General features: G+C 36.7%; 1 protein-coding gene across 3 annotated transcripts in view; it reads right to left on the reverse strand.

The window, feature by feature from the left end:
• The window catches only part of PCSK5 (proprotein convertase subtilisin/kexin type 5), a 421,776-nt gene that overhangs the window by 285,115 nt on the left and 110,170 nt on the right, over window positions 1-26,491 (reverse strand). For all 3 annotated transcript variants that reach the window (XM_011377895.2, XM_023521942.1, XM_011377894.1), the window contains exons 4-5: window positions 20,121-20,264; window positions 16,396-16,472 (exon numbers count right to left, since the gene is read on the reverse strand). In XM_011377895.2, the coding sequence (XP_011376197.1) occupies window positions 16,396-16,472; window positions 20,121-20,264 (221 nt within the window). The remainder of the gene's footprint in view (window positions 1-16,395; window positions 16,473-20,120; window positions 20,265-26,491) is intronic.

Genomic DNA, 26,491 nt, shown 5'->3' on the forward strand with positions numbered 1-26,491 from the left:
CTCATGTTAGTAAAAGATAAATATGTGTAAATGTCTTGTTGCTATTTTTTGAGTATGCTCAACTCATTTATGATTATTATGTCTAATTTTTCAGCAAAGTTCTAAATCTGAAGTTTCTCCTTAAGTTGGTCCAATTATTTCTGATTAGTTTCTTTCCAACGTATGCTAAATATTTAAGAGGTTCAACCTTAATTTTTAAGATCAACATTATAGTTAATAAGTTGAAAACAATAATAAGAAAGATGTGTATATATTTATAATGAGATAGAGAGGAAGACTGATTTTCATTAGATTTCAAATCTCTCAAGGACTTTTCTCAGAAGTTTTACTAATCAGTAATGATATGTGCATGACTCATTTTCTCCTTTTCATCATAAAATTACTTACCAAAAACTATTTTTTAAAGCTTATACTACTTGATTTACCTCACTTCAAGAAAGGCCAGCACATAATACCTGAAAAAAATATATATCCTAAATCAAAGGTTAATTAATTTATAATTTCCTTTCTGATGGCTAAGAATGAGAATCGGTTGATGTTAATGACAAGGCCCCAGGTAACTTGCAATATTTTCTTTCCATATAAATTGCACTCTGTTTTTCAGAGTCTAAATAGAAACTTCTTAGTTTTAGCTATGCAAAACACTGGCAACAAGTATTCAGCATAAAGGGAAGTTTTGTTTTCTCCTGTTCCTGAAACTGTTATACTTATTTATATTCATTTAAGACATCTAGAAACAAAAACAAATATGGCAATTAGGGAAATTTGACACAATAATTTGGAATGAGAACAAATTAAAATTCATTTACCATGTTTACTCTGACTGGATTTAGATTCTTCACCTATAAAATCTGAATATTTTGCATTTTGTGGCCTTTTTTTCTTTTCCTGGTTTTCTCAAGTAAAAAAGGGGCAATGATCTTGAAACTGAAGGGATGTTGTAATACTCAATTTCCAACTGGGTTAAATTAGTAATAATCATATGTACATCGAGATAATATATTTAACAATCTCGAAGCATGGTAGAATGATAACAATATAAGCACTTACTGAGTGCCTACTATTTAAGAGTCTCTAGTATGAATGAAGCATGCTACTTTAGATAGTTGTAAAAAAAGTCAGTTAAAATTAAGTGTAATGCAGTATGAGTTAAGTGATGAGGCTAAAAGACATTGGACATATTATAAATTCTTTGCATACATCTAAACAGTTTGGACTTGGCCATAAAGGGTTTGAAGATAGAGGAAAGACATTCAGATTTGAGTTTTAGATAAAGAAGAGGCTCTGTGTAAAATGAAGAAATGTCTGGCTTTTTCCCTTGACATAAAAGGAAAAAAAATGGTTAAGCAAGAAAACACTTTCTTTTCCAAAGCTTATCAGGAGCTCACTAATACCAAGATACCTTCAACCATCACAGACATTCTCTCAGTAATGATTATTCCCTTCAACTGATCATTTTCCAAGATCCAGGTCAAATGCTACCACTTTCAGAAGCCTTCCCTACAATTTCTGCCTACCTCCAGTGACTACTAATCTAAACCCTATTCCTATGGCCTGTAGCACTGGTTAAAAACAGCTTGTTTTGTTTTGTATAAACAGAACTTTTTATTTCGAATATAATTTTAGGAGAAATCTCACCATCTAAAATAGATTTCAAAACAGATTTTAATGTCGATATTTAAAAGGTGAGTGGTTTAGTTTAAGAAGAGGGAGCTGCACCCATTCCACACAGCCTCCTGAATGAAACCTGTGCAACCTCTGAGATCCACCAGCAGACTTGAGGGTTCCATGAAGCACTTTTGGAAAACTAGTCTCCAAATCATATTCTGTCTAATGATTTCTTTTAATTATTGTACTGTATTAGTTAAGTGATGGATCAAACATTAAATTTCTACATACTGTAAGTTTATTACCAATTTGATTCTTAAATGCTATTCTCCTAGTAAGTATTCAAAGTCTTTTCTGAAGTAAACTATATTCCATAAAATAAGCACTTAACACTCACGAACCAACTACAATTATTTCCATCAGTTAAAACATGTCTATTGCTTATGAACACTATATGGTCATGCACTGCTTAATGGCAGGGATGAGGCCTGAGAAATGCACTGTTAGCCATTAGTTCGATGATGGGAACATCACAGAGTACACTTACACAAACCCAGATGGTACAGCCTATACACACCTAAGCTATGCAGTACAGCTTCTTGCTCTGGGGCTGCAAATCTGTACAGCATGTTACTATAGAAAACACAAGATTAAATCAAGTGCAATAGAAAATGATGTCATTAAGAGACATAGTAAACACAATATATATGAGGTGGCTGCAGATGTAACACAGCATACTGGTTTATAGCAAAAACTTTTTTTATATAAGTAGAAAGAGTACACTCTAAAATGACAATAAAAAGTACAGCATAATGAATACATAAACCAGTAACATAGTCATATATTATCATTATCAAGTATTTTATGTGCTATATGATACCTGATAACGACACATATATCAAGTATCTCGTGTTATACGATATATGTATCATTATCAAGTATCGCGTAGCACATACGACATCTGACTGGCAGTGCAGTTGGTTTATTTACACCAGCATCATCACAAATACATGAGTAATGCATTGTGCTATCACATTATGATGGCTATGACATCACGAGGCAATAGAAATTTATCAACTCCATTATAATCTATGGAACCACCATCATATGAGTAGTCTGTCATTGACTGAAATGTTATGTGGCACATGACTGTATTCAAAAAAGAGCATTTGGTATCATGCCCCAAATTAGAGTGTATTATGCGAAATAAAGAGCATGGTTTGGAAGCCAGATTCACTCTAATTAGCTTTGTGAACCTGCCTTAAATTTTACTTTCTTCCACTGTAAAGAGGGGGCACCAATGACATTTAATTTCAGGTTCTTTGCCATAACTGATTCAGTTAAGCAGAAAAGTGGCTTATTAAGAAGATATTGGCTACATATGACAAACTTACAGCTAACATCATATTCAAGGCTAAAAGCATTTTCAAGGCTAAAAGCATTTTCCTTAAGATCAGGAACAAGACAAGGATGCCCACTTTCACCACTCCTCTTCAGCATTGTATTGGAAGTCTTAGCCATAGCAGTAAGACAAGAAAGAGATATAAAAGTTGTCCGAATTGCAAAGGAAAAAGTAAAACTCTCGTTATTCGCTGAGGACATGATACTATATATAGAGAACCCTAAAGATTCCACCAAAAACTGTTAGAACTGATCAGTGAATTCAGGCAAGTAGCAGGATACAAAATAAATATTCAGAAGTCTGTGGCATTTTTATACACCAATAATGAACTTCTGGAAAAAGAAATTAAGAAAACAAGCCCATTTACAATTGCATTGAAAACAATAAAATACCTGGGAATCAAATTAACCACGGAGACAAAAGACCTGTAATCAGAAAATTATAAGTCATTGGAAAAAGACATTGAAGAAGATACAAATAAATGGAAGCATATACCGTGCTCATGGGTAGGAAGAATCAACATCATTAAAATGGCCATACTACCCAAAGCAATCTATAGATTCAATGTAATCCCTACCGAAATACCAATCAAATTTTTCAGAGAGCTAGAACAAACAATCCTAAAATTTATATAGAACCATAAAAGACCCTGAATAGCCATGGCAATCCTGAGACAGAAGAACAAGGTTGGAAGTACTGCACTACCTGATATCAAATTATAGTACAAGGCTACAGTAATCAAAACAACGTGTTACTGGCATAAAAACAGATATACTGATCAATGGAACAGAATAGAAAGCCCAGAAATAAATCCACACCTGTACACTCACTTAATATATGACAAAAGAGGCAAGAATATACAATGGGGTAAAGGCAGTCTCTTCAATAAATGGTGCTGGGAAAATTGGACAGATACATGCAAAAAAAGAAACTTGACAACCTTCTTACACCATATACAAGAATAGATTCAAAATGGATTAAAGACTTAAATGTAAGATCTGAAACCATAAAACTTCTAGAAGAAAACATAGGCAGTAAACTCTCTGAAAAATAATTTCTTTTTGGATATATCTCCCCAGGCAAGAGAAACAAAAGAAAAAAATAAACAAATGGGACTACATTAAACTAAAAATTTTTGTACAGCAAAGGAAACCAACAAAACAAAAAGTCAACCGACTGACTGAGAGAAGATATTCGCTAATGATACATCTGATAAGAGGTTAATATCCAAAATATATAAAGAACTCATACAACTCAACAACAAAAAACAATCCAGTTAAAAAATGGGCAGAATACCTGAACAGATACTTCTCCAAAGAGGAAATACTGATGGCCAATAGACATGAAAAGATGCTCAGGGTCATTAATCATCAGAGAAATGCAGATTAAAACCACAATGAGATATCATCTGACACCTGTCAAAATGGCTATCATCAATAAATCAAAGAACAAGTGTTGGTGAGGATGCAGAGAAAAGGGAACCCTCATACATTGTTGGTAGGATTGCGAATTGGTACAGCTACTATGGAAAACAGTATGTAGGTTTCTCAAAAAATTAAAAATGGAAATACCTTTTGACCCAGCAATTGTACTTCTGAGTATTTATCCAAAGAAAACCAAAACTGTAATTTGGAAAGATCTATGTACTCCAATATTCACAGCAGCACAATTTACAATAGCCAGGATGTGGAAGCAACCTAAATGCCCATTAACAGGTGATTACATAAAGAAATTATGATTCATATATACAATGGAATATTATTCGGCCATTAAAAAAATGAAATCATACCACTTGCAAGGATGGACCTAGTGGTTGATATGCTGAGTGAAATAAGTCAGACAGAGAAAGATAAATACCATATGATTTCACTTATATGCAGAATCTAAGGAACAAAAAGAACAAACTAATCAAAAACAGACTCACAAATATAGATGACAATCTGGTGATGGTCAGACGGTAGCAGGGTTGGGGGAGCTGGAAGAATGGGGTGAAGGGTTAAAGAAGTACAAATTAGTAGTTGATAGATGGTCATGGGGATGGGGAGCATGGCATAGGGAATGCAGTTAGCATTAATGTATTGGCTAGATGGAGAGGCAGAGGAGAGAAAGAGCAATTATATAAATTACATAAATGTCTAACCAATGTACAGATATTGGGAAGCTCAGGATTGCTGGGAGCATAGAACAAGCAAGGAGACTAAAGATGAAGAACATCTAGCTTCTCTTCAAGGAAAGGTCTGCTGAGGGGGAGAAGAACACATGCAAGTGAGTGAGCGCTTACCTGGTCTCTTCTGTCACTAGCCTGCACAAGTGCTACTGGTGTTTAGAATCTAGACCACATAACCTGTGTCCTAGACTAGAGCAAGGGAGGATGAGCAAGTTAATATCTAGCATTTTTGGCTGCCATTTGGAGAAGTCTTGGTTCTTCTACAAGACTCCTAAGACAGAACATTTCTTGTATATAAATATTTCAGATACTGAGAGATCAAAACAATTACTTACTACCTATCTGATAAGAATTTTTACAAGACAAGTGAGAATCTACGTAAAAATCCTTTGTGAAGTCTAAACTTCTAGAAAAATTATTATTCTTAGTAGACGGTTCCTCTGTATTTGAGAAGGTAAGATTGATATGACTTGGAATGACTAAAGTCAGTCAAGGGAACAGGAACACTAGCTCTTTTTTCTCATTCTCTCATGAAAAACATATACTGACCCTGCTGAACTCTATTTGGACTTGGCTGAGTCTATAGCCGCCCAAGGCAAAAGCAGCCGAGGTTTCTTTGGGGGGCAAAGTTGTTCTCCACTCCACTGCCCAAATCATGTGCCAAGCTTCTCAAAGCTGCAGAACTACTCACAGGAAAACCAAATAAGTAGCTTGTGTGTATCGAGTTTTAAAAATTATTATAACCACATAGCAATAACTTTTCAAGTATGAACAACATGCAGTGTTTGTCCATGTATCAGTATGAGCATGCTTTTTACAGGGTATTGCTCGATTCTCTCAGTGTATAAAAGGATCATTTGATTTTATTTAACAACTTATCTAGCAGTTACTTGAACCTCCCTCCCCAATACACATTTTCCTGTTCCACTCCAAATCTATGTATGTTATATTCATATAGATTTCAGAAGCCTACACATCTTATAAGAAAAACATGTGAATTTAAGATGTGAGTACCATCATTAACAAAGTTTATTTACTCTCAGTACAAGAAGAAACAACAGCCTAATCAAAGTCAAGGAAAAACCATGACAGAAATGAAGAAGTTATGAGTATTCTGTTTCAACCAGGATGAATTAAACATGAGTTAGTGTCCCTTATAATTGAAATAAGTTTTACAGTGGGGATTCTAACACAAGCTTACAGAAACACAATGAGGAAATTAGATGATGATAAATGGAATCAACTAATAGAAAAACAGTACACATGATCATAAAATGTGAAAGAATATTTGTATAATTTGCAATGGCTTATCTGAATACCTTCTCGTATTTGCATTGGAGCTGCAAAGATTTCAAAAATACAAATGAACACACTCCTACTAATATAACAGCGAAATAAATGGGTCTTGTCCCTATATATCCATGTTGTAGAATGTGGTTCCACCATAATAATGCCACTAGTAATACTCCCCATAAGGGCTGAACAATTTGATACAAATTCAAGTTACAGAAGAATTAAGCACAGTTGCTGTGGCATCCCTATACTGGGAAGAACTACAGTCACAATAACAGGGGACTCTAGTGTACCATAAATGGTATGCTACTAAGGGCATATGATAAGGCAAATGTATGGCTATGAGTGGAGCTGCTTCTGAGGTTGTCCCTCACTTTGGGGACCCCTTTATCTTCCATTTGAATTCAATTTCAACAAAGAGAAATCCTCTAATTCTTTGATTTATTTTCCCATTCAAATCCCAGTTTTTTCTCAGATGCTCTATTACCCAACCTCCCACAATATTCCTATGTGATGCATAGAATGGGTAGATAAAAGATTTAAAAAGCCAATCAACTGTTTTCATTTCAAATAGTTTCTGTTTTTTTTTTTTTTTTAAAGCATTAAAGGGACTTACTCTTTGAGGAAAAAAACACAAATTTTATGAAAGAGTCAGACATGCAATAAAATTAACATAAGTCGCAATTAAAACTATTGAATAATCTGAGTTCTAGTCAGATGACCTAGAATAAACTCTGTAAACAGGTGCCAAGACTGGGCAATTACTACACACAAATGTGTGCTTTTTTCTCTGCATGATGACGACATCATGCTAGAGCCTATGGAAAGATCAAGGTAATAGGACAGTGGAAAAAGAAAAGGATCTGTGACAACCTGATACAGGGGCTGCTGGAGGGCTGGGAAGAAAATGAGAGTCTATATTTGGTAATTGGGACAGGCATGGGAGCGGGTATGATCCTGTAAGGTTAAACCTCAGGGGAGGAAAAACCAACCAAAAGCAAAAAGGTCGTACAAAATTTTTAGCAGTCAGCTAATCTTGGCCCAGGATGTCACCACAAGGTATTTTATCTGCAATTCATGCAAATTCAAATGCATTTACTAGCATATGTAAATTATATGCAGATGGTGTAGGGATATCTAAAAATAGGAAGAGGTAAACTCTTCTAACAAAGGTCAGTCTTTTCTAAAATTCATGAGATGGCAGCTTGTCATGATGAGGACACGTGGTAGAGGAAGCAGGGATTCAGGAGAATCTGCTGGAAAATTACAAGTAGTTAACTGCTCTTTTCAATTTCTTTGAGCTATTTCCAGTGTTCTATAGGTGAGAGAATTCACCATAATTCCCCAGCGCAGGATATAAGACTCCATACCCTTCTTAGGGTAGGAGTTTCTGATGCCCATACGCTCTCCTTGGGCACAGTCTTTTCCTCCTACAGAGAATCTTTCATTCACAGGCCACATTTCCTGATGATCATAATAAAACTTATACTCTCGAGGGTTGTCATTTAGCACAAAAACTTTGGGAAATAGTTTATATAATTCCAACTTAAAACAGTCCATATCTTCGTGTAGAGAAATGTGAAAACTACCTACCTGCCTTCTGAGAATTAGACTAAAACTTTATCTTATCACTTAATTATCATCACCCTTAATAACTTTAATAACATCCATACCTGTGGCACTTTTACATAGTTTCTCAAAACATAATGACCACCTGATACTCATTCAAATTTAATTTAAAAAACATAAATAACCCTGTTAATATATATTAGTAGAACTGTTTGAGAACAGAGACCCAAGCTCCAGCTTTCACATGCCAACCTCTGATCAGACCACACCTGAAGCCTTCACTTATTTTTTTTTAAGACTATGTCTCTGCCTTCAAGTCTCTTCAAGTGAAGGTAGCTGGCTCCCTTGCTAGAGTAAGATCCAAAAATATACCCTCTAGTCTCATATGAGTAACCTTTGTTTATTTTCATAGAACAATATCATTGTGAAAATAGATCTATATAATCATTTTCTGTAATACATGGTGTTCATTTTTCATAGTCACATGTACATAAAGTGTTGGCAATCTTTGCAGACAAACCCTCTCTCTCGGGAGAAACAGGGCCATGAGCACCAGCACTTGCTAGAGCCAGGCTATAGAGTATCTATTGATCGTAGTGATGCACCATTCTGGTGACTACAGTTCTCTCATGGTAGTAAACTTACTGAAGCATATGCTTAATAGAAGAACTAATTTCTTATCTACCCGACCACAGATTATTTTAGCCAGGCAGGTAAATAATAGATGGTGTGGGAACAATGAGCTCAAATTCTGACTCTTTCACGTAGTGACATCAGGTACTTTACTTCACCTCTCTGGGCTTTCTCTTTGAATATGGGGTGTTGTGAACAGTAAATGAGACAACATGCAGATGTGCTCGTTTTAATCTGCTAACACTGCATTCAAATATAGTCAAATAGTAATCCCCATAGACTTAGATTTTTTGGGGTAGTTTGTTTAAGTTAAACAGGGATGTTGAAATACTCCTAGCATTAACTTCTCAAGGTCTTCATGCTCTAATTTTTAAATATTTCTGGATGCAAAGAAATACGAGAAAATATAAAGGTCAAAGTCTTCAGTTAAAGGAGATGATTAAAAGGGAAAGATAAATAAATACACCTGTCTGGGAATCCTGCTCAAATGCTTAATCCATTATTTAAAAAGGATACTTATCTCTTTCCCTTACTGCAATTTCCATCTGCTTTAGAGGCCTCAGGAATTTGTGAGTTTGTTTTTTAAATAAGAAATTTAAATTGAAAAAACTATCAATTATTCATGGCAATAGAGTACTGGGTTAGCATAAATTATACCAAAACCTTACTTTAACCTATAGCATCAATCAGATCCTTTATCAAAACCGTTATTGAGAGCCCCAAGAGATTAAATCCCAAAATTTCTTGAGAATACCCTGAAATTGACAAAAGGAAGAATGAAGGAGTCTGAAAACTGCATCATCATAATCATAAGCCCTGGAATAATTAATGCGTTGCTTAATAAAAATGAGTGTTTACACTTCAGGTAAGAGGTGTATAGGAATCCTAGGTTAGGTGACTATTTTTCGTATTTATTCAGCTCTCATTAGAAAATAAACGGGCACTTAGACAAATCTTATGAATAGAAGTATCTTCTTTCTTTCTTTACTCTACCAAAGGTTCTAAGCTAAAGGACTAACATATCTGTGTCAGTCAAGGGCCAGTCGAGAAATATGGGGCTCCTTTATATTGGGTAAGGTGAGAAAATTTTTTTCGAGGAACTCATTCCTATAAAGATGTGGGTGGCATTTGGGTAAACGAATAGAGAATAGAGCAGTGTTCCATACTAGCAACACTGGGAAACTCTTAGCTCTCAGGACCCTTGAGAAGGAAGTGGTTATTGATACCCACAAAGGATAGCTCGTAGGAGGTCTACCTTAGGGTCACCTGACAGGAGTTAGGACCTTCAAGAATGTAGCTAATCCCCAGTGCCCCAGAAAGGAGTGAACATCGAATAAATACCTTTTCTACACTCTTCTGCATCCCACTGATCTGTCTGAGTCTGCCATTGGACAAACCCAATTGGAACCCAGGAGGCAAAGGAACCCATTAATGCAAGTCCCTAGAGATCAGCTTTCTGGAACACAGAGCAGGGTGGAAGGTTAAAAAATAGATATGCAGCACAAGGGCCACTGTATACATACACACCATTTAATAAGTTACTAGTTTGGGACACATTTTGCTAATTCATTAAATGAGCCAATCAAGATTAATGTTTGCATAATTATTGTTAAGAGCAAACATATTTTATATCCCAAACTAAACTGAAAATTCTCTTCTCAGTATCTGTTCTTGCCTCTCTATTCCCTACCTGGGTAAATGCAATCACATTTACACCATGAAAGACTTTATAAAAAGTTCACAGGTGCTGTAAAAACTCAATGGAGGGCAGCCAGCTCAGATGAGAGAGGGCGAGAGAAGGCATGACGGGGGAGCCAACAAGAGTTGAAGAGGGAGGAGGAAATATGCAGGTGCAGATGATGGAAGACTGAACAGTTATGGCATATTCAGGGAATTCTACAAGTCCTGTCAGGCTAATGAAGTGGAAGGAGGAGTGGACACACAGAACAGAGCAGACTTAATAATGATAGAGGAGTGGGGTCATGAAGGGCCTTGTATTTTTAACAAAATGTCAAGATATTAAAGGATTGTAATGTTCTTGTTTTGGTTCAGAAATATCACTCAGCAGGATGGGGTGAGACCGGAGACAGTGAAACCGTTCAGGAGATTTTATGAGGATTCAGGTGAGAGAAGGAGGGTAGACTAACAGAAGATTAGTGTGGAGGGATGGATGGAACGGGGGTGGCGGGGGGAGGCTATGTCCTTGGAGAGCTATTGCAGAGGAGGACTTAGATGGTGAGAGCTGTCAGGACTTAGTGACTAATAGCTGTTGAGGGGAAGGGAAAAGGTGGCTTCTGGTCTGAGAGAAGCCTTTTCCTGTTGTGCTACAACTTTCTGTGAGGTCCCAGCACCTGGATATTCTTCCCAGAACCTAGAAGGTGATCCAAATTGTTAGTTATTTCAACACACTGCATCATGAACCAATATGATAGAAATACATTTTCTAAAATATTCATTGCAGGTTCTTTCATGGACATAAAATCTATGGCTATATATGAAAAGTGTCATATATTTTCACAGCTGTCTGTTTTGTACATATTCAGCATCTAGTCTGTACATTTGGAGTCAACGTTACATAGATTCATTGAATAATCACTGATGTGGTAACTACTATGTAGTATGAATGTCATTTTGCAAAAGGATGAAAGGAAAAATTTTGAAAATATTTAGTAAACAAATCAGCCTCTGATAATGGCCTTACTTTTCTTTGGTAGGTTTTGTATGACCTACTTAGCTGTAGGATAATTTTGTCTTAACATATATGGCTAAATCCTGTGTCTGAAGAAATAATGCTTCCACATTAACAAGCAGTAAGGTCATAGAGCTAAAAAGTCATAGATCTAAAGTGTGTTTTTTTCCCTCTAGTATGGAGTTAAAATATTTTTGTATAATCAGAAAACTGCCTACATTCACTGGCTTTGCTTTGGAACACTATCTCCTGACAACAGTCCTCATCTGCAAGAATAAGAGCACGCGCACACACGCACACACTTCAGTTTCTGCAACATGGCAAAATTCTTAAAACTAGAAATTATGTGTGAAAGGAGACTAAAGAGCCAGAAAAGAACATGCTTCCATCCACACTGGTTAAATCTTCTAAGAAACAAAGATAAGAAACAAAATGAAAAATCCATTTCTTTTAGAAAATGAGTCTTTAACCTGTGGGTTGGTCTATTTTGAAAAGGAATTAGATTCTGGGTCCACAAATCACACATTCAAAATACAATGCCATGGTCTCATCTCCCACTGAATATGTTGCTATGATGTTTGAGCAGAGGGATCATTTAACAAGAAGCATCCTCGGGAAGGGACAATCTAACTCAGACATTAATAAATAATTTATCAGAAATAGGACTAGTGGTATGAAATGCCAGAAGGCTGTTTCATTTATAGGGTGGCATTTTCTATTTTAAGCCTAGAACAATGCAGTCAGCTTTATTCAGCAAGCTAAAATGAATGGAGGCAAAGCTGAACGAGAGGACAAGCTGTATGGTCTCCTCTAATAATACTATTTCTTTAGCATCAGTTATTTAGGTCTAACATACTACTATCTGGGGACTTGAAAAAGAGACAAGAAAGGGATTTTTATAACTTTTGTACTTCACCCCAAAGCTTTGGGACTAGAAATGTAATCATGTAAGGCTAAGAGAAATGATTTGCATAAAGGTGTAAAGGTACATTCTCTCTCAGCAGTAAAAACTCTCAGGCTTTGCACCTTACTAAGTCATCTCCCAACTCAACCTACTAGTTAGCAGCCTCTATTATTTCACCCCTCAAGAACTTAGCATACTCCAAGAACTTAGCACAGTGCCATTCACAAAGTGGGGTATCAATGAACACCTGTTGAATGAATTAACAAATACAGCCAAGTATGAAATAACTCCAAATACACTCTGTAGCCTATTAGTCAGATAGTACAATGAGGAGGCACTTGCACTGCATATGCCTCAACTTCCTTATTCTGATGATGATTAGAAATCCCTCCCCTTCACTGTCTTACATCAAATTCAAGGACTTGTGCTCCATCCAGGGAGCTGGGGAAATGGAATTAAAGAAAAGCAGATTTACCATAGACTGAACCATTCATAGCTCCCAGCCCCTAAAGAAGCTGAAAGTCCTAACTAAACCTGTAAACTTAGAAATGAAGACCTCCGAGACTTAGTTTACATTTGAAATGTTTATATGCATATATATTTTCAGATAATTATAGTTTTTAACTGATTATTTATCAAGAACTGGATAAAGAAATAGAACATACAATTATAATAACAACAGCTATGATTATCTAGTACCTATTATGCTTAAATATTTCATTGCTACTTTTTGTTTTGTTTTGTTCACTGCTACTCTTTAGAAGTATTATTATGCACATTTTAGAGAATATAAAATACTAAAGCTCAGAGTAGTTAGATCCAAAGACTATAAAGGTAATCAAGGAGAACCAAGGCTAAAAGCCAGCTCTTCTAAACTACAAACCCACTCATTTCCTGATGCCAAGTGACCTCTATTCAAATGGAATTATCTGTCAATGGAGTCACATTTAAAGACAGACACATTAAACACATCTATAATTATGATCTAATGAAGAGAGGATATATTAACCCTAAATGCCTGAATACATGCTAAAGAATGGCAAAAAAAAAAGAAAAGAAAAGAAAGAAAGAAAGAAAGAAAAAGAAAGAAAGAAAATAAAAAATCAGGCAGCACTTTTGATAAGAGATAAAGGGACATCTGACGCCCAGGTAACTGCTGACTTTCATAAAACAGAGGTAGGATGCGACAGTATTGCACCTCTGAAAATGCCGTATTTCACTGTCTAGACTACAAACCTAAGTACACATCTGGAACAATACCTGTGTCCTCTAATAATCAAACCCACACTGATACTCAATGAACCATGGACAGTGCTTAGAATGGGTCAAAAAAGGACACAGAGGACTACTCCAGAGTGAGCAGGACCATGGCAATTCTTCTTGAACAAAGGTCTTGGGGAGTGGTCAAGTTTAAAAGGAATCCTCACAAAGAATAGTTTTTAAAAGGCAGACATTAAAAAAACCATCAAAGTCAGTACTCAAAGAATTGTCTTTACATAGACTTTGTGATTAGTTAGTTACAGGTGAGACCCATCCTTGAAGAACAGTCACCACCACCGAGAGCTTCACTGCAAAAACTCAGCACATGTAGATTCAGATAGAACTCACTACAGGGCACAATATGTTTTCATTTTCTACCTATAGTCCCTCTTTGTCCCTTGACATCCTGTACAAGGATACTTTGGGTGTCAACATGATCTAGACTTTCCTATAGCTTTCATGTTTCTCTTTTGTCTATATAATTGTTGATGGGACAAATTTAGCTAATGGATATTGTACTGTCAGTTCTGCCATGATGCTTGTCTTGAAAATACAATTCTTTTATTGATGTCTAATCGACCTAATCAATCAACACTGACTGATATATTAAGAGAATACTTTGAACATAATGTAAAATTTTCATGTTTATGCAAAATTTTGTCCCCCAAACTCTAGATGAATGTAGAAAACGCACCTAGCTACACTAAGCCCTGTAGAAATACACAATACACACAGAACTACATACCACAGGAGCACAGTGGGCCTCACTTGTCCACTTTGGGTTCTGCTACTTCCTATATATTTCAGATTACCCTCCTTCCACTTCATAATTGCTTGTAGGCTATGCTTTTGCCATGCTTTTGAAGGCTATCCTGGTGGGTGTCCTCCATTCTACTTAATTGTCCCCTTTTTCCTCTCAGCTTATTTGCAATTTTCCTATTTTCTGTTCTTTGTAAAAATTTCAAACTATCTTTTTTTTTTTCTCTCTCTTATTCTTTTTCTTTTGCACAAAGAGTGGCAGGCATGTGAGTAGGAGTAGATGTAATTGCACACACATTTCCACAAGTAAACTTCAGGTCTTTCTCAAGATAAAGTGTCATAGTTATTGTAGTTTTATATATTTCTTAACCACTCTATATGGATAATATTGGGCTATTGTTTTCAATAGGTCCCTATCATTTTGCGTGGTCGCTGATGAGGTTTTTGAGTGTTGAGCTCCAACTCTGTTTTCTTATTACTCTGTGATTTTAGATTTTACAGAGTGCAAATATTTTTTAGGAATGAATATATCACATTATAGCAGAATAGACTATGTACTGAAATTTATTAGTGATGACGTTTTAACTACTGAAGCTTCAAGTTTCTTCCTCAGTGTTTTTCATGCTAGTTTGCAAGTTAGGTTAAACGCATTAGCTCGCACTGTCTCAAATTATAATCCTTTGTTTGAAATTCACTATAACTTTAAACATTATAACCTAGACCAGGGGTCCCAACTACCGGTCTGTGGCCTGTTAGGACGGGGCCACTCAGCAGGAGGTGAGTGGCAGGCCAGAGGGCAAAGCTTCATCTGTATTTACAGCTGCTCTCCAGCACTAGCATCATTGCTTCAGCTCTACCCCAGGTCATCAGGCATTAGATTCTCATAGGAACATCGGTCCCTGATGCCAAAAAGGTTGAGAACCGCTATCCAGTTTAATTTAGTTCCCTTTCTCTGTTCAGAAAATTTTGGAGAATTCTATCTACATCATTTTGCATATTAATGCTTTCGCCACGAAATATGATCTGTAATATTTACTCAGTTGTGAATAACAAACAGCATATTTTCTGCAGTGACTTTTTTGAGGCTTCATGGTAGATAGTAAAAAGAGAAAAAATGAATTCGTGTTCATATGCCCTAGTCGCGATTACGTAGGTCATATAGTTTTATCTAAACTTATTGACTTAATCAAACACAAGCTGAGAAATTTTTCCCTAAAGAAAAATGCAGGCTGGAAACAATACATAATAAGAGGGCACAACACCTCTCTTTGGAACTTCTGTGATCCCAAACTAAAACATGTAAATAAAAATTCAAATGATAGTATCTAAATGACAGCATTACCCTAGAAGAGCTTTGCAATAAAAGGAAAAAAAGTTAATGTGATCTAGAGATTAGAAATATCTACTAATCTTTTAAAGAATCTAGTTCATCATGAGCAAGAAATACCACTCCCATTTACTTTCTGAAGAATGTTAAGAATAGTCTATGTTATCAAATAGTTGTGCATTTTTATTTGCTTTCACAAAATCTAGTGTACTAACTGGAAAGTGTACCTGTGGCTAAATGGGTTTCTATGGCTCTTGACTGTGGAGATAAGAAACGTAATGTGTTCCCCGTGTGGCAAACCTTATAAGTATTTCAGGTACATCAGCGGAAAATATAATCACTACAGAGAAGAAGAAAGAGACTTTAGGCATAGTATGCAATCAAATTTGTTGAATTTGACAGTGTAGAGTTAACTCTTTTAGGGGATACTTTGTTTTCTCTTTCCCTTTGGCATCTGTATCCCTAAACAAAGTGGTCACAGGTCAATTATCTCTTGAAGGGCAACATCCCCAGTACCCTCAAGATTTTGGAATGTTAGGTCATTCTCCTGAGATCTCATTCTCATTCTTTCTCTCTCTCTTTCAATCTACAACTATTCTTACAATGTGGACCGTCCCTTTTTGATTATCTAGAAGCTTCAGTGGAAAGATACTTGTTTATCTTGAAAAAATTAGGAATCATTTGTTACCAAGCATTTCTAAGAAGAAAATTTCTTCCCTCAGCAAAAGCAGAAAGCAAAACTCCTTGGCAGCCAGGCACCAGCCACCGCACACTTGGGCCTTACTTGTTCTCGTTGCTTGCATCATAACGAGGCATTGGATCCAAGTCATTCCCATTCACGTCACAACTGGCCAGAGCATCCTATGGCCAGAGGAGAGAGAGAGAAAAGAGACAGACGGTCATTAATTAGCCATTAACCTGAAGGCTCATACATTCTTAAACACATTTCTGCAAGAGAGTAATTAGATTAAATAATACATTCGTGGTTCAGTGGTGTCAGGATGCCTTGTTCAGTAATAACCGGTATCATTTTTTTCCCTCTTAAGATGAAGAAATATTCTCCACACACCAAAGAAATGCCCAGTCTATTCTAGCCAACACTCTTCCTCTCTGACCAAAAACTGGCCCCTCACCCAATTTCTTCAAATATGCCCTCAATTACAACCTTTTCTGTGAAGTACTCCTGGACTACCTAGAAGCAAAGTGATTTATTCTCCGTGGACTCTCTATCTTCATTCCTTGAGCATGTAAATTCCCTATCATAATTCAAAGATTTTTTATTACAAAAATCATTCACAAGTAATTGGCAGGCCAATTAAAAGTCAGTATTAGAAATTCATTATATCAGGTATCTTAAGATCTCTATTAGGCAATATTGTCTGGTTTCAGATGTCTTATCTATTATAAAAGAGTCTACAATTCAGACTTTCTGCTAATACCCAATGGTCTTGTGCACCAATCAAAATAATGAACAAATGTCTATCGTATGTCAAGGTTTCAAAATGAGGCAAAAATATCTCTGAAACCAAATTTATGTCACTATAGATATAGAACTCTTCTTTCTAAAAATAATTTATGTCACTATAGATAGAACTCTTCTTTCTAAAAATAATTTATGTCACTATAGATAGAACTCTTCTTTCTAAAAATAATTTATGGCACATAGGGTCTGAATTGTTTAAGGGGAATTAAACAAAATACACATTACATACAAAGGTGGTAAGTCCCTGATTTCTTTACAAAGGGGGCCATGTAGCCCCCCTTAGCAGTCATTAAAGAATGAAGAGAGTATATAGCTAGTATAACTTACTAATTTTATGTATAAAGAAACAGAGGCCCTAGACGGGTTAAGTAACTTGGTCAAAGGCATGAAACAAACTGTCTGTGGAACTAAGACTGGAACCCAGGTCACCCGACACCCCATCCAATGTGCTTTTCTCTACTCTTCACAGCTCTGACATTAGGAAAACTGAGAGGGCACCAGTACTGCTAATTATACAAGTAAATTCTAGAGTTTTCTTTCAAGGAGGAAAAAATGATAAAAACCAAGAATGCGATCACAATTAAGTTAAAGCTATTTGTAGTTTATCAAATACGTTCCAATGCAGTGGAGAGCAGGAACACACTATAAAAATCACATTGTATATGACAAGAAAGACTTCTTTGCTAAGAGACAGGTGGCTGGAGTTCTATATAGGACCTGGGTTAACTCATTTTAGTCTTCAGGCCTCAGTTTCTAACCTGTGAAATGAGGAGGCTGAACTGAAGTTCCGTTTTAGCTCTAAAATTCTATGTCGTGAAGAGACACAAGTTTGTCTGGGTGTGCTTGGAGGAAGGAGGAGAGCAGCCATTCAAATGTTTTGTTCAAATGAGAACAAAATGATTTTGCAGTTTCTTTCTTTCTTTCTTTTTTTTAACCTTAGGGAAAATCATCTAATTTAGGGAAAATTGTTTCAATATTTCGTTGTAGAAAATTAACTTGTAAAGTTTCTTGGATGAATTTTTGAAACAAAAAGGGCTGCGGGTAGAATATGGAGAGGAGAAGTAGCTGAAAATGTAAGTTGATACTGGGTGTTCTTGTGTGAGGGAAGGTTTTCATAGGTCAGAAAAATGAGTGACTGTGGGAGGCAGTGGTAGTTTCCACTGAAGTACCAAGGAAGTGATTTGGAAGTATTGTATTTGCAAAGATAAAATGGAGGCTTTTCAAATTTGAGCGACAAAAAAGAAAATTAATTTAAGAGAAATTAACTGTCATAAAGTAAGTGAGATTGAGCAAATGAGAAAGAAACACCAGAGAGAATATATGGTGATTTCTACCTAAATACTTTCACGAGTAAGGGAAAGGCCAGAGGAGAGATGGTCAGAGAAACACACAGTGATTCCCACTATGCAGAGAAACCAAGCCTTCCCATCCCACGTCCACTATGAGAGAGTCGAAACAACATTCTTCAGGGCCATTGCCATGTCCACCAGTTATGGAAGAGCAAACAGGAGGGAGAGGCAGCGGTCATTCTGAGATGGCAAGTCCTTTGTGCTGATGTGCAGAGGGAGCCTAGGGGCAGGGCCTATCTCAGAATTCTCTGCCAGCTCAGGGCACAGTGAGATGGGCTGCGCTTGCTGAAGTCATTCCCTTAATGACCATAAACTGGAACACAGAAGAGAAAAATCTGAGAAGTGGTCCTCCCAGTTATGGCCCAGGATTCTCTGTGGGACTTTTTCATAAACACGAGGCAATCCTTCCCGCCCTGGCCTATGACTTTCCCCCTTCAGGGTCAATATGAGTCCTGTAAAGGGAAGTGGACTTCACCATGGTTTAGAGTTGCTTTTATCTTCAAGGATAAGAGGAGAAACTTGTCAGCTGATAGAAAATCACCAATTATAAGAATTTTTTTTCAATACAAACATGAAATTTAGGAAAACCCACACAGCCAAACTTTTGTCATTAAAAGGATTCATGAAAAAATAGATGTTGGTAAAAGCAAAGTGGATATGTACTGATATCAGTGTCCGTGCATGGAAACAGCTGTCAACAGAAAAGAGGTGAGAGAAGAAGTCAGAAGACAGGATGTGAGTGGATCCACTAGGAGTTTCTGCTGAGCCCTGACAGGAATCAGAGAGTTATTATTTGCAGATAATAGGGAGTCATTGCAGGCTCTTTGGTAACAAAAGAAATATTTTATGGAGAACACCAGGTATCAGGAAACGTGAATCTGGAACAGATAAGAGAATGGCACATTGGGAGACAATTATGGCACTTTTCACCAAACTTAAGGAGGGGAGGCTGATGGAAGGGATAATTCTGGAGAGCAGAAGACAGAGGGGTCATGACGCATTGCCAGGCAGTGATTATCATGGCGGTAGAGGGGACTGGAGGCCCATGGGGCAAAAAACAGCCCCAGTGTCTGAGAACTGGCTACCCACCCCCCTCCCCCAACACACCACGGTTGCACTGGGTATCAAAACCAGAGTTTTCAATGAAAGTACTGAGTTTCAGCACTTTTGCTTGCTCTGTGACCTTGTGCTCATCTTATGTTCTTCACGAGTCCTGGAATTGTGGTTCCTTCTTAAGAATTCACTGATTCCTAAGGACTACTGGGAGGCTGATCATTAGTGTCCTTTAAAAAAAGGAGAGGCAAAGAGAGAAAGAAATCAGCAGAATAACTTGAGAAACATTCTAAGTATACTTTTCTCCATAAAAGAAACAGAGTGCTGCCTAGCTTGTGGATGAGCTGTTGAGAAAAGTGGTTGTTTTGGGTAGCAGGTGGTGGGGTTTCTGTTACCGTATCATCGGCTTTTTGTGGTCAAAACATCAAAGGCACTTGAAAGTTGAAAGCATTATCTCATGCCTTCTGTACTCTGAGAGTGCATCTCTTACAAGACGGGAGCAATATACAGACTACCGTATGTGTTTGCTGCATTTTTCTGTAATTCTCCCCCTTTTTGATAATCCTACAATGTATTCCCTTGCTTCCAAGGAGAGAAGGTGTTTCAAACGCAGCAAACACTCACATAGTTTTGCATCAGATCCGGATGGGTTCTCTCAATGCCATCGTCCAGGATGGTGACCACGATGTTCTTTCCCGTGTAACCTCTCTTCCAGGCTCCTTCAATATTCATGTCTGATTGGCAGGGATGCGTGTTGTCACTGCAGTGCTAAAAGAAAAAGAGGGAGAATTGGACGTTGCAGATTGCCGAATAGTAAGGAAACAGAAAATTACCTACTTTTTAATACATTAAAAATTAACAGAAATTTGGTAGATTGCCTGTTAAAGTAGCAGCACAGATCTCGAGCATGATAACAGGAGAAGGCAGGCAGGATAGATGTGGGGACAGCAAGTGAAACAGAAATCTCTTCTGCCTTCTAATGCCATGGATCTTTTGAAAAAACATGATAAAATATATTTCAACAGCAGAATAATGAACATATTATTTTAATTGTTAGCATGATTAATGGCACAGAAAATGGCATTGTAGCATTTCATTTACAAATCCACACGAGGTTATCGAAGAACATCTACTTTATAATTTCTTAACCAGCCACCTAGAAGCCAATCCAGCTATAAATGAGGACTAACTCTGGTAGGTTTTATACAGTGTCAGCCAGAGAAGTATGCTACTGTGAGAAACCCATGGACGAGAAAAAATAAGATTTTTTTTCAATCTTCTTTCAATGAAGTAATGTAATGTAGTACAATGGCTGTTGTACTACAGTTTGCAGGGGGTAGACACTCATTCGGCATTTTTTTGAGAAGGGAAAGAAGAATAGTGCAAAGTCTAGAAAGGTGACATACATAGGAAAATGTGTATGAGGGCTTCAAGGGGTGGGCAGCAGAAACCTTAGCTCATTATGTGCTATAATTTCATTCTACAATGGCTACAACATACAAACGTATCAAGAAATAAATTCATCAGCAGCTTTTCCTGATATAATTTACTAGCATTCATCTAACCCACACAATTATTCCTTCAAAGTTCATCTCTTTGAAATATCCCTCTGAGTGGTATTGCTTTTCGGCTTCTTAAGACTTAGCAGAGGAACAAAAGAAAAGAGATGTACTGTAACATAATACCATAGCAACACAAGCCACCCCAGGTCTTTCATCATTCACTATTTTCTTCCTGCTTCGTAACAATTCAGTACTTTGGACACAAGCTTTGTATGCTCTAAGCATAATGGAGACCCAACGGCCATTGATTCATCAAACACATACTTTATTGAGCACCTACTACATGCTGAGTATGGCAGTGAACAGGCAGATGAGGTCCCTGTACTAAGGACCCCTCTACAGGGGAGACACAAACAAACTAACAAACAAGACCATTCAGAGAACTCCTTATGTTTTAAAGGAATTAAAGAGGGTGATAAGATGGTTAACGTTGATAGGATGGTTAATCCTTCTTTAGGTGGGATGATCAGAAAAAGACCCCAGTCTCTGCGAAAGTGAAGTAGAGCTGAGACATAGCTGATGAGAAAGAGCTGGTCTGCCCAGGAGCCTAGAGAATGGTGACTTGGTAGAGGACACAGCAAACTACAGCAAATACGAGGTCTTTAAGGTGGAAAACAACTTAGCACACTGAAGAAAGAGAAGAAGGTGGGATATTGCTGAGGTTTGGTAAATGAGGGAGAGAATGGCATGGAAGGCAGCAAATTTAAAGGGAAGGAGAGGTCAGATCATCCAGGGCTTTGTAGTAATGACTTGGCTTTCATATGAAGTATAATCTAAACGGAAGCTCATCTCTTTCCAAACTTCATCCTTCAAAATCAAATGCTAACTAGTGACAGGTACCTCTAATTGCCACTGTGACCTGAATTCATTAATTTTTTTTCCAAATGAGACTGCCTTTGCTGAATGTTATAAACATACTTGAGTAGTTTCAAGGACTCATTATTATAGAGTATATCCATTTTTCACATGTAATATCAATTTTATAGACAATAGGGGCTTATATACTTTATGAACATTTGCATCTTTTTCTCACCTTTCTGACTTCCTTCTGGCACTTGAGGCCCTACATACATTCACCCTACTACTAGACTGATCCAAATTCTACTCTCACCGCCTCTCCCCAGTTTTCCAGGCACAGTTTAGGCCCTATCTCCTCCCACAAAACCTTCTCGACTATCTCATCCCCTTCCCTGAACCTAGGGGTATGCACACACACAAACACACACACTATTCTACACAATCCAATCCCTACTCACTGAATTCTCCTAAACAGTTGATGACTATTGAATCCTGTGTGTGAATTTTGTCTTCTTGATTTTAATTCCTTAGAAGACTATGCATTAAACCAAGTAGGATCTAAACTAGGATTTCAGTCAGTATTGGCTGATTGATTATATGCTAGAAATGAGGGCATATCTTCAACTTTATGTCCAACTTCATAACTGCCATTATGCTTACTGCTGCAACCTCATCAGAAATATCTAGCCAGCTAATGCCTGGTTAATGGAGATAATCACAAAAGAAATAGTGTAGATTCCCAAAATGTCCACATTTTTCAGAAGTATGACTCTGGCTGAGAATTCAGGCCTCTCCTCACTAAGTACTTTAATTTAGCACAAAGCAACCTTGACAGGTTTCTATTTCATTTTTTCTATTTCCAAACCTGCTCTGGCCACCTGTGATATCGTTTGTGACATGAAGTAATATTAATGTGGCCAAGAGGTGGGCCGGAGGAAGGAAATGCATAGGAAATGGGTAACCCACGAATGGGATAGCTGTCCTGGAGTAAAGAGATGCTGCCTGAAATTGTAATTATGAAAATTGAAGAAAACCAGCCATCTATGGAAAACATATGTGTTAAAAGTAGAGCAATTAGGTTTCTTCCTTCCACTTTTGCTTCTGGTGAATCTGACTTTACCATTAAATATATCTACACCACCTTTTTCTTTTTCTTTTCATTTGCCAACATGGTATTGGTAAAAGAGGAAGGAGGGGTGATATCCGAGTGATATTTTCATTTTGATAATCTAATGTGGTGAGTAACCAAAAGACCAAAGGAAAAATAAGATATTCAGAACCTGAGCTTTTTTTTTTTTTGCAAATGAATAATAAGGTCAGAGGACCCTTTAATCACAACCTTAAATCCTGAATATAAATCTTAGATTTTTAATACATATTTCAAGTGGTCTAGGTTTCAAACATGATTTTAGTATAGTTGTTTCATAAACCCAATGTATGCAAGAAGCAAAGACTATGGAAAATACTGATGTCAGTCAACACTGACCAAAAAGGAGAATGGATTAATTATTTCCTCAATTGCCTGACTGAAGTGGTCTATAAACTGGGCTCTATTTACTCAACAGGAATCTCTATAATGGCATCACCCATTGGCAAAGGGAACACACATTAGCCATAATTTCCTCATACACGGTCAACCATGTTGAAAATATCTCTGCCAGAGCTGTGACTGAAGACTAGTTTCTGGAATTGTGTTAACACGTACATAGTCCATACACTCGTATTCATAGAAGGGGCTTGCCAGAAACTTCCATCACCTTTGAAGCTGATGAAAAACACATATGTTCACAGTTTAGACAAGATAAATATTTATAGTAAATGTATGTACCTTCAGTTCTGAATGATGTACTGTACTTCAATGATGGTCTGTGTAAGATGACTAAGTATTGAGAGGGGACATAAAATGGAAAATACCTGCAGAAACAATGGATACCACCTAGGCCTCCCACTTCCTAATCTATAAAAGCTGTATTTTTTTCAGTAATGGAATTTTAGAAAGATTGTGCTTTTTCATACCAAGGTTATGAGCTATTCTGCTTATAAACTATTCAGGGTGTGTCCACTTCTCTTGAGTCTTCATAAACACATCACTGTTTGCTCAATGAAAGAACAGTTTACACCCCAAATAAACACCTTTGTTATATTTTCACCATCAATTTCTTTAGACTGGAAGGAACCCTCAATGTCATTCTTTTTAAACTTCTCCAAGTTCTGAGGGTCTCTGATGAACTGGCAATTTATATGCTACCAATAGCCTGCTAATATTGAAAACATATGTTGTTCACTGTTATTAATACAGTGGCTCATAAGACTGCATCTGTGACTATCAGCAATGTTAATAAGAAAGCAGAATTAAATACATGAAAAATATGTTTTACAGATAGATTCAAGAACAATCTAGTCAACTTAGTAAAGTGTATATTTACTTGAAATTCTTTGTAAAATTTGGAGTTCAGAAGTCGAAGGAATTTTAAAAAATAGAATTGATACTCCCTTAAGTGGAAATACAACTGACATCTGCTAGATCTTTACCATGGCTAAGCATTGTACTAATAACTTTATATAGACTAGCTTCATTTAAGATTCAGAAGTATTTGAGAGATGTATTTTTATCATTTGCTTTTAACAGATAAAGAAATAAAATTTTTGTTTGTTTTGTTTGTTGCTTTTTTGCAGATAGTAGGCACATGATGGAGTATACAGATGTTATATTATAGGTTGTATACCTGAAATGTATATAATGTTATTAACCAATATTTAATTTAAAAAAAGAAAACGAGACTTAAACAACCTAGGCAACCTTCCAGAGTACAAACAGCTGGTCAACAGTCAAATTAGGATTCAAAGTCAAGCAGTCTGACACCAGACCATACAGCTATAGAAACTCTTCTGTTAAAAGTTGAAACAGAAAGGGCTTAAAGGAGGGCAAAATACATGCAAATTCAGATAAGGAATAGATAAGGGGTGGATGTTGGACAATACACACCAGTAAAAAAAATTCAAATAACAGAAATTTCACTGGCTTTACCACTATTATCAGTGCATTCAAGTGATAAGGTGGAATACTCTTGGATAAGACTTCAGATACCTTCTAATTTTTCCTTATTCCATTTATTGCAACACATCTTTTAGGAAATCACCGAGTTTCTATTTGAAAAGTTTCAATGACAGGGAGCTTACTTCTATACTAACTAGCCAATGATGTGTTGGTAAACCAGTTCTTTAAAAAGAAATCCCTTATTTACAGTGTTTGCTAATTTCCATGGTGTAAATACTCATGGCCAGTTTTAAACTACCACGCTCACAAAATTCAGGAATGTGTAACAATAAGCTTTCATGAGCTGTTAGAAGGCGGATCCAGCATACCACTGGAAACAGCTCACTCCATTGTTAGTCTTGCTCCATTTCTGATGAAGTCATCTCTTGCAATGGGTCTGACATCTGCTCTTCAACATTTGGGAACTTCTGGGAAGTATCTAGGCTTAGTTTTCTCTCCTCTTCACAGTTTCAGACAATTTTACTTCCTCTTGCATTTGTCAGAAGATCTTTCTTTAATCTTTCTCAAGGCTAAAGAAATTGGACTTTGAACTTTTGTGAGGCTATAAGCTGATGGGCTCTCTTTGGGATACAAAAGTAGAGAATCTGTGACTCCAAAAGTAAAGATTCTTTCACAGATTTTTGAAAATCTAAATTAAGCTAGGGAAGTTCTAACATTCTAACATTTACTATTATATTTATGGGCCAATTTGAGGAACTTCTTATCCTTTTTATCAAACGTATGCAAAAAACAAACAAACAAAAAGATACGCCTTGCCAAAATAGATCCAATGTTCCATTATTCAAGGATGATTATTCAATTTGTGAATTTTCCAGAAATTCTGAGGAAACCCAGTATGTTTCAACACCAAACTCAGCATAGCAGCTAAGGATGCTAGCAAGGAGAATCAGACAGAGAGGAAAGGTTAAATTCCACCTCTGCTATGTTCCAGCTGTATGACTTTGTCAAGTTACCTAAGTTCTTGAAAGCTGATCTGTCTGTAGTTTGACTACAGAGGATTGCTATGCATATTAAAGAAGATAAAGGAATATAAGTATATAAGAAATTGGCACTGCTATTATGATCATGGTGTTGTTAAGAATCCATTCCTGGGCATCGACATTCTTAATAGTTTACCAGAGAAGATCTTGTTTTTTTGTTTTTTTTTAAAGAGAGATAGATTACTACAAAATAGTGAGATGAGGGTTTTCTTCATTGTCTGAAGATGTAGGTTAGGTAAATGTAAAATGGCAATTGATCGTTTCTAAGAATAGCTGAGACAACCTGGATATTTTACATTTGGGGCTGGAGACTGGGGATGGGGTACAGGAGGGAGAACAGTGTCCAATTATTTTATGGTACATTGGTGAAATGGCCTCCTATGAGTCATCACATTTTATTCCACACATTTATACCAGCATTTCAACTCTGCTAGAACTGTGGTTCACATCTACTACAATTTTGACAGAGGATCATTTCTCAGTTACAAAATTTTAAGATTGTCCCACATAATACCAAAGAAACATCAGAAATAGATGTTAGGAAAAGACAGACTGTGGTGTACAAAATATGCCTATACAGAGGAAAATGAGAATAAA

The sequence above is a fragment of the Pteropus vampyrus genome, unplaced genomic scaffold, assembly GCF_000151845.1.
Source record: "Pteropus vampyrus isolate Shadow unplaced genomic scaffold, Pvam_2.0 Scaffold324, whole genome shotgun sequence".
In the NCBI taxonomy this organism is placed as follows: domain Eukaryota; kingdom Metazoa; phylum Chordata; class Mammalia; order Chiroptera; family Pteropodidae; genus Pteropus; species Pteropus vampyrus.